A 10,124-nucleotide genomic window follows, 5' to 3' on the forward strand; every position below is an offset into this window, starting at 1 on the left:
GGCAGTGGCAGGGAGCGACGGCCTTACGGGCGGGGCGACAAGTGCCTTGCTAGGCGGAGGAAGTGGAGGTGGGCGAGCTCGGGTGGTGGGTTGCGAAGGGAGAGGGGAGGGGCTGGTGGTGGAGCGATGGCTTGGCATGCAACAAATAGATTCTCAATATAGAATTATCATCACCCAAAAACTCGTATGAGGTAGGAGATGGAGTATTTATTTGTGAAAATGGGAAGGAACTTTCATCAAACCACACATGCGGGAACTATGATTATTTTTCGGCTCGATAAATCATAGCATTTGTACCCGATGATTGGAAGGATATCCTAGGAAAACACACGGAGTGGACCTAGATTACGGTTTATGAATTTGTGTGGAGGGAAGAGAGGAAAGCATAGACAGCCAAAAACTCGGAGATGAGAGTATGATGGATTCTTTTGATAAAGAATGTGAGTAGGTGTCTTATATGCTAAGATTTTAGAAGGGAGAATATTGTGTAGTACGTTGCCATGGCCAAGGCGTGATGCCAATAGGAGGGGGGCATAGATGCATGGGCAAGGAGCGTACGAACAATATTATTGATGGATTTAATTTTCCGTTCCGCCTTACCATTTTGTGGGGAAGTGTGGGGACAAGAAAAGCGGAAAAGCATCCCGTTTTGTTCACAAAATTTATAAAAGGACCATTATCAAATTCACGCCCGTTGTCACGTTGAAAAGTTTTGATTTCTTTTTCAAATTGAGTGCGAATGAAAATCCAGAATGACAAGAAACAATCATAAACTTGGGACTTTGTTTTGATGGGAAAAGTCCAAATAAAATTAGTATAATTGTCAAGAAATAAAACATAATATCTATGACCGGAAGAGCTAAGAACGAATTGAAGTCCATAAATCACTGTGAACAATGTCAAAGGGCATAGTAGTAGTTGAAGGATAGAGTCATAAAAGGCAATTTAATTAATTTCCCCAGAGGGCAAGAATGACAAACATTGTTTCGAACCTTATTACATTCAATCAAATTACTACTACGTAAAGAACTTAGAATAACATCCCCTGGATGACCTAAACGGGAGTGCCAAATATGAGGAGAGATGACACTAAAAGCAGATGGTGCGGAAGACGAGATGGCTTGAAATTGTTGGAAGAATGGATAAAGGCTCTCCCGAACTCTCACATCTCGTGAGTTTGGTCCCCGTCCCAGTAAATCCTTCACGAAAAAGCCAAAAGGATCAAATTCAACGAAACCATATTATCGATAGTAAATTTACGAACGGAAATAAGGTTTTTGATGAGTTTAGGTGCATGTAAAACATTTTCGGGGTTAGGAGGGATTTACTCGAAGGGAAGTATGACCGTAACCACGAATAGGAATCATGTTACCATTACCGACAACAATGCTATTATTTTTGCTCGATTGATAGTAAGATGAGAGAGTACCTTGAGAGTTGGTCATGTGAGATGTGGCTCTCCGGTGTCCATGTACCAATTGTTGTCTTCGGACGGATTTAACGACATTGTATGCATAGCTTGATCAATATCGGGGAGCGCATAGCCACCGTGAAGACGGGGCTGCTGAATAGAATGACCGAGGAAGAGCGAGCGAGAATACCTTGCTTTGGGGCGGGCGCGTGGCTAGCTTTGCCCGGTAATGGTGGGGTAGGGGCACGGTGGGGTGGCCCATTACCGAGGCCCCCCGAGCGACCCAGGGGGTAGAACCATGACTAGTAATGACCCGCTTGGTTCGGCGATCTTTGCGGGCGGTGCCACAGGCGGTGTGTCGGTGGCCCCGCCGCTGCGCGTTTCTGCGCCACCGCGGTGCCGCCGCTGGCACTCCGCCGCCACGACCGCGGCCGTGATTGTTCTTCTTCCCGCGATTGTGAAAATTTCCTCGATTATTAGAACCATTCTCGAATTGTTGGTGCCCATTACTAGAAAAATTATGAGGATTAACGTTGTGGAAACGAGCGACGTTCGACCGGAGTCGTGGAAGGTGTCCCTCGCCATGGGCTGTCTTCCTCGAGTTCGAGCATCAATAGAACAACGTCAAAAGATGGGAGAGGAGTACGGTCTTTGTCCGTCGTTCGAAAGGTTTTATATTCTCAGATAATCCACGCGAAAGACAAAGCACGGTTCGTTCGTCGAAACTGTGGCCGACGTTTGCGAGATTATCCGCAAGGACCTTTAACACTGGTGCGGTATGCTTTCACATTCGGAAAGTCCACCAATTTGGTGTTGGTGAATTTTGCATCAAGAGCAAGAGCCCTAGCCCGATTTGTTGTCTGAAAAGAGATGAACGAAGACGATTCCGTACCTCGAGCTGAGTGTCTGCTTGATGAATGATCGTCTTTGAGAAGATCATTCGATATGGTACCATATATCCATTGACGAACAATGTCATCTAGCCGTTCCCATAGAGCTTTAAAGTAGCAAGTTTTCTCGGACCGCCGTTGCGGTGGTGGCACGGTGGGGGAGGGCGGGGAGGTAGTATATGGTTGATCACGAGTTTGCTCGGCAATGGAGCTTGAAGAGGGTAGCCCGATTGTTGTATTGGGCCGCCATAGTCAAGAACAATAGGAATGCATGATTTGATATTGGTGATTTGTAGTCGCGGTGCAACTTGGAGGTGTCAGCCATGGAGAAAGGGAGGAGGAAGAGCCGAAGAGAAGGAAGGCAAGAAAGTTGGCGGCGGCTAGGGTTTAGGTTGCTAGGGTTTTAGGAGAGACCTAGTCTGATACCATGTAAGAGAATATTTTCCCTGTCTTTTTCATTCATTCCATAGGTTAATATACATCATGTACATCATAATTGTAGGCTACAAATTAGGAACTAATTTGACTAATGGATTCTAACATATTGGATCCTAAAATAGAAGATTACAAAATATATGGGAGATTAAATATGTACAGACTCTAACACCGGCTACAATTTGGATTGGCGGCATCCAGTGTAAATTCCAAAAGTTTAATTACTTCATGTTACAAGTTGATGTCTTACTTTCTATTTAGACGTGTCTGTTTATTGTATACATAAATATTGCTATTTTTTAAAAATAATATAATGTACACATATACGTGGGGGAAAAATTGAGAAGTGGTATCAGATGATACCCCTTATATAAAGGTGTCTCCTCTCCGCCAATGTTCATGACGTACCCTTTTGCATTGTTAGTCACAAATTATATTAATTATAGACTGTTACTGTATTGGCTTTTAAGTAATATAATAGGTGAAGTTTGTTCTGTCATCATATATAATTATCAAATTTATCCTATTGTTTATTCTGATAAACTCATCAAATTTTGAATTTGATTCAGATAGGAGTAAAAAAAATGGTAAACACATTTATTTTTCACTCGCAAATGCGAAAAGTTTCCTCTAATTCGAAATGAAGTAAGATTCTTCGGATTCATTCTATATCTAATTGAAACCTTATTGATTTAGTATCTTCTACTAGAATTAAGACATGGATTTAAGATTTATAATAATTGAGTTCCAATTCAACAAACAAGGACAATTCAACAAACAAGGATAATTAATTTTTCTTGCTTATGCACAAGAACAAAAGTATTTCACTTTTAAGTTAAGATGGTATAGGTCAAGTAGGAACAATGAAAGCTTTATAAAATACCTTTACCATTTTGTAATAAAGGGTTATAGATTTTTTTGGCCACCATTAGTCAGCTGATATCACCACTGTTCCCTAGGCAAAAAGATACAAAAGTAATGTTTTTACAACCTATATCATCCACACTCAGCTCAATCGATGATATAACTGTGATCTAGTACAACAACAATTACGCTTCAAGCTCAAGCAAGTTGTAATCAGCGATATGAATCTTCATTGTCCACATCGCTCCATTTAAGTCGTCTTAGTCCAATAACAATCTCTTACAAACCAAGCAAATTTGTATATAAGCAAAAACTTAGGGGTGCAAGATAAACACCTCATACCACGATGATCACGTATCCGTCGTGTTGAAAGTTTAAACTTTTAGCATAATCTCGGGAGAGGGTTCCCTCCTGTTGAAAACATCATTCAGAACTGTTTTTGAAATTAAAGAAGCTTTCAGCAATTTCAGGGCCTGCAAAATTTAATAATATCAATGAGGATCAATATATTTATATTTCAAATGTATCATTAATCATGTTCAGTTCAATGATGTGAATCTTGTGGCATTCTCCTATAGTTCACAAAATGCATTTGTGGTTTTTCAACTTCAATCTGCTTCTTCTGAGAAAGTACTGACATGTTTTAGCCAGTTCAAATTATTCTTGCTTGTGAGTTTTTTGATGTGCAATATATTTTTTTCTCTGTTCTTAGTTGATTTAACTTGTTCAGAAGGTGCCAACTTTTCATACTTACCCTCCTTTTCTCCCTTTCCTTTTTGAACAACTACGCCTCAATGCCAAGCAATTTTTTTAAGTAAAAAAATAGAAACCGGTCAGCTCTATGAATCTTCAATGTCCATATCGTCTATTTAAACTCATTTCAGTCCAATATTATACTTCTATTAGACAAAATAAAAAAGAGCTTAAGGTTCTTAGTATTTTCTAGTGGCATATAAATATCTGGCAACACTACTTAATCCCAACTAATTGTATTGCCGATATGAAGTTTCTTTCTTCTTTCTATTATTTAATTTGGGAGTATAACCCCATCTAATTGGTGGAGAAAGGGTCGCCTACAAATGATCCTTTGGACACCTAAAAATAAAAGGAGATATGATATGCCTACAAAGGACCCTCCACATGCTTAAAAGATAACAAAATATATAAAATATATACTTCCCCGATGTTCCAAAGAACGTAAGTGCGTATGCAAGGAGCATGATATCTAATCAGTGGCAAAGCCCTGAATTTCGCTAAGAGTGTTCAAGATTTAATAATTATTTACAAAAAGTAATACTTGACCTATATTCATAGTATAATTTTTCGACGAAGGGTGTTCAGTTGACTGAGCCTATGTGGCGCCACCGCTGGTCCTAATATTTAAGCAACTCAAATTAAAGGAAGGCATACCTCATCCTTTCCGACTATGACATTGCGTTCCTCCACGTCACTGGTTGGCACCTTCAATTGCTTAAGTAGAGCTATGCTTGAGGTAGGGGAAAAAGGAGAGACTAGCAAATTATCCATTATCATAAATGTTGCAGGCCCTCTCAAGTATCCTTCCCCATTTACAGTTTCTCCTGTTGGAGACTTTGGGTCCAAAATGACAACTACATTTCTTCCTCAGATTGTTGGAACCAAGATAGGGATACAGTTTGTCCGTCAAGCCTGCATTCTGGACTTTCCTCTTCGAGCTGAAGTATATGACTATTGTAACCAAAGTGTGGATACAATTTTGGAGAGAGTAGCCTGTTTTTGCACTCTTCTGATTTGAAATAGTTTCGTGAACTCAAATCATCAGCACCTTTGTACAAATTGTCTATGCAATCAAGTTTTGAGTTGCAACCTAGAAGCTTTACGACAGCCCCTAAAGGGAATGTGAGGAAACTGAAAAGGAGGTCTACAAGCTCAACCCCAGCTTCTGCATACAACACTTTTTTCTTACTTTTGCTAACTATAAGCTTCATGCTCATACTATTTATGTTCTGAGGTATGCCCTTCTTGTCTGACTTGGCTGTTGGACCATCTTTAAACATTGATGTATCTCTTACCCAGTTTTCCTTGCTAGACAGTACCATATTTGTCAAAGGTGTCGTGGAGAGCAATGAAAATTTCAGCAGTTGAAGTACCTAAATCAAGTTATACATCAAGCAAGTTAGGAGGATTATGACATCCAAAATAGCTCAAGAAGTAACTCTGCTGATGTAAGATAATAAATGGATACTTCAGTATTTGGGCAAGCAGAATCAGTTAATCTTAACATCAGTGCATCTAGTTCATTTTTATTGCTAGTTTTTACTAAATGTCCAGGAACGACCTTCATCACTCGTTCTTCAAATCTTATATGAACTAGAAACCTAAATCAGGTTATGCATCAAGCAAGTTAGGAAAGATACAGCAACCAAATTAACTCAAGAAGCGATTGTGCCCATGGATGATAATGATACTTCAGCATTGTTGCAAAGCAGTCTATTAGGCCAAAATGAACAATACATATCATGCACTTGGACTGTGAGAAATATGGTACCAGAGCCAAACTCCCTTAGTACGGTGGCGAGGAGGTTGATGCTACTGAAGGGGGCAAATTAAGGAGAAGGATTGACAACCTTCTAGGCTGGCAAACTTTCAAAGAAGGTACATATGACACAAGTAGGTAAATAACACATAGGAAAGAGGGAAAATAGTGAAGTGTCATATAACCTTATGAAATCACCTTGCGGTAAATACTTCAAAACTTAACAAGGGCATTCATAGTCTAACATAACTACATGCATTACCTCCTTGATGCCAACTTCCATAGTCACTGCCTCAATCTCATTCCTGTGACTGACTTCAAGCTTTTCAAACAATTCTACATAACTAGCTGTTGAGGCTGGCATTACCTGTAAATCATCTGTTATCATAAAACTTGCTGCCCCACCTTTTAGAAAAACTTCAACTGCACTTTCTTCCCCACAACTTCCCTTCTCTTCCTCCTCAAAAAGTCTTGTCGAACACGCCATCAAATTTCCACACCAGCAGCACCGCATATTCTGCAAGAAACTGACCAATTTTCCACACTGATAGTTAGAACACCAAAACAACTTCCCTGCATTCTCTGAATGGTCGACATTGAGCTTCAACTTTCCACAATGAGTCTCTGATGTGTTTCTAGGCATGAGCAACATGGATTTACAATGGCTTGTATGCATGAATTTTGGATCAATGGAGTAAACACTGTCGTAAACCCGGCTTATTGATCCAAGTTGAACCATATCTTTCTCAAGAAGTCTTAGAATAGTGCCTAAAGGGAGCGTCAAGAATGAAAACAGTGTATCAATGAACTCATGGTCCGACTCTGCAAATATTACTCGGTCTCTAGTCTTGTTCATTATAATCTTAAGTTTGATAACCTGAAATTGAAGAACCCAAATGATCATAACTTTAAGCACGCTTACAGTAATTGATGTTTGCAACTTTCTCCAGCCCATTCTGTTTTGCATTATCTGACTAGACATGAATGTTGACATATAAGTTAAATATACAATAAAATATCAAAAGTATCCTTGTGCCATAGAAAGAGCTTGTTTGGCCTAGCGGTTTTGAGGCTAAAAGCACTTTTTTTATTTTAGAAAAAGCACTTTTTTGAGATATTTGAGGTGTTTGGCCAATTAGTAAACAATTTTTAAGTAGAAGCAAAAGCAGTTTTTCTGCTTTTAAGTAAAAGCAGAATCAGTAAATTATTTTTTTCAAGACAAAAATATCTCTAGCATAAATACATATTACCAAGTATATCCCTCATTAATTCATTAATTTTTAATTAATTCTTTTTTTATTTATTTACGTAGTATAAAGTTAGCTCTCGCGTATGTAATAGACTTTTATAATTTGTGGAATGATTTTGAATTTTATTTTGGTTGTCGATTTAATTTTTAGTATATTTAAATCATCGTGTTGATATTATATCAATATATAATATATGTTTTATATTAATTGAAAATTTTAACATGTACTTTTATGTTTTAATTAAATAAAAGTATGAACTTAATTAAAATCTTTCACAATAGATATTTAAAATAATTTCTCTCTGTAAAATAATCTTGATAGTAAACATTCATTGATAATTGTCTTTTTTCGTAATTTGACACTCAAAAGTATTTTTTTAAGAAGATTAGCCAAACATAATCTGCTTATCAAAAGTAGTCAAAAACACTTTTCAAATGAATTAGCCAAACACAAACTGCTTCTCATTAAAAGTACTTTATTGAAAATCACTTCTCAAAATAAGCAGTTTTTAGCCGATAGGCCAAATAGGCTCTAAATCATGTTAATGTAATGAATATATGGATCTTACTCCTAATTCAACCTCATACTAGCTCATGAGATGGGATTGCCCAAAACCATAATAGAAGACAACAACCCACTCTCCCAACCAATGTGGGACATTTAAAGACATTTGGAATGTGCACAAGATAACATTAGAACCTTATGTTAGGCCGAGTGAATCCAGTATTTAAACTTTATGGGTTCAATCTTTAAGATTTTTAGCATTGAACCTATTATATTTTTAAAATTACGGGTTCAAACCCATTATTTATTGCAATTTTTGTGAATTTTTACACATAAATTTATACTCCACATCGTAAGTACCGAAACCCAGTTCCAGCATACGGTGTCCGCCCCTGATGTCAGGTAAACCAAGATTTAAAATGGATTTTCCTCTATACCCAGGTTAAGAAAATGGATATTTGATCAAATTCAACCCAAAATCTAACTCATAAGGTAAGAGATTGCCCAAACCATATAGGGGGTCAACAACCTATTTACCAATGGGAGACACTTAACACCCCCACAAGTTCCCCCAGATACTTTAATATGGCCTAATTCACCACAAAAGCTAGCTCATGAGGTTAGAGGGGCAAAGATCATATCCGATAACAACATCAATCAATGTGTAACACTTGACAGTTAACACAGAATAAGATGTTAACATTGACTAAGCCTCCGTTTGGCCATGGATAGTTTTCACTTTTTTCCGGAATATTCTGTTTGGACATAGAGTTTGTTACAATTTTCCGGAAATGCAACTTGAAGTTTCGGAATTCGAAAAACTCCAAAAAGTTATTTTCACAATTTTCACTCCAAATTACTCAAAAAAATCCAAAAATAACTCCAATTTGTATTCATGTCCAAACAAGCTCCTATTTTCAACTTGAAAACAAATACGTCCTCCGTCCCATTATGTGGCACAATTAGAATTTCAAGAGTCAACTAAGTTTTTGTTTTGACCGAATTATTTTAAAATGTCTTTTAAATATTTAATTGTTAATTATTGTGATTTACAGTATTTTTTTTTTTTACATTATTTCTAAATATATAAATTTTATTTTAAAAAACTTAAAACTTTTTATCTGAATTCACGGTCGAAGTTTAGAAGGTTAGAATATCAAAATTCTATCCGTGCCACATAAATTGGACAGAAGGAGTACTATTTTTGTTCCAAATTTCACAATTCTGATGTCCATACGCCCACTATATAAGTTAAAGAACAACAAAGAAAGTTTTGTTAGAATACCTTAGGGACTTCATCAGATTGATGGCGTCTTGCAGACATTTTAACTGAGAATTTGAGAGCAAAAACAATCACTTTTCTGGACAGATGATTGAAAGTTGAGAGTAAATACAGTGACTCAACTTTACTGATTTGTATGAAACATGGAAAAGAAAAGTCTTCTTTTAAGTCAAGATTCCATTAACTAAAGTGTATTAAAAGTAGTTTTATAAGTTTCTTTTGCGCTAACATTCTTTTTTTAAGTGTCTGTTTAGATGTTATGTATAGGGATTTAATACTTGTATAAGATCAATTGTGTAAAAGACTTTTACACCATCCGTACAAAGTAATCTGATGGAGTATAACAATTGGGTTTTTATTTCTTATGATGTTATCAATTAGTGTCTATTTGTAAAGATTTATTTGTAATTTTCTTGTCAGTCACTTGATTATGTAAATATGTATTACTGTATTTGAACTTAAACTCTATCCATACAAAGAATTGTTCTCTTAGTTCATGTTTACGTGATAAAACTTTTTTAGATACTCTGTTTAAAAATAAAAAAAAATAAAAAAAAATAGATATTCGTGGCGGTGGGAGCATGGGAGCAAGCATATACTTGATATTGAAACACTATAAAAAAAAAAATGAATAATTTGTGGAGGTTAAAAATTGCAATTCGCGAGGGTTTTATCTTCCGCTAGCACATAATGGAGGCTAAAACCTCCGCGAATTATAATTTTCAACCTCCGCATATTACCCAATTTTTGGTGGTGAAAAATAGTCGCAAAAACATCAAAAAAATTATGAATTTTGAATGGTCGCAGTTAAAAATCTAAAAAGGACGCATTAGTCATTTTTAAGAAATATTCCCAATGTTTTTTTTTTGAAAAAAAAAAAAAACACAGAGTAGAATCATCATCTAACAGGTGATGCCCTTATACTAGACGTATCAGGATGGAAGATTATACATAGCGGTAGAGCACCCCCACT

General features: G+C 36.8%; 1 protein-coding gene across 1 annotated transcript; it reads right to left on the bottom strand.

Moving 5' to 3' along the window:
- Window positions 1-3,586: 3,586 nt before the first annotated feature.
- LOC132050447 (uncharacterized) lies at window positions 3,587-9,363 on the bottom strand. The gene is made up of 4 exons (XM_059441694.1): window positions 9,155-9,363; window positions 6,378-6,992; window positions 5,011-5,729; window positions 3,587-4,073 (listed from the first exon to the last, which is right to left on the bottom strand). The coding sequence occupies exons 1-3, from the start codon at window positions 9,191-9,193 to the stop codon at window positions 5,211-5,213; spliced, it is 1,173 nt and encodes a 390-aa protein (XP_059297677.1). The 5' UTR covers window positions 9,194-9,363; the 3' UTR covers window positions 3,587-4,073; window positions 5,011-5,210.
- Window positions 9,364-10,124: the final 761 nt, after the last annotated feature.

This window comes from Lycium ferocissimum, chromosome 3, assembly GCF_029784015.1.
Source record: "Lycium ferocissimum isolate CSIRO_LF1 chromosome 3, AGI_CSIRO_Lferr_CH_V1, whole genome shotgun sequence".
NCBI lineage: Eukaryota > Viridiplantae > Streptophyta > Magnoliopsida > Solanales > Solanaceae > Lycium > Lycium ferocissimum.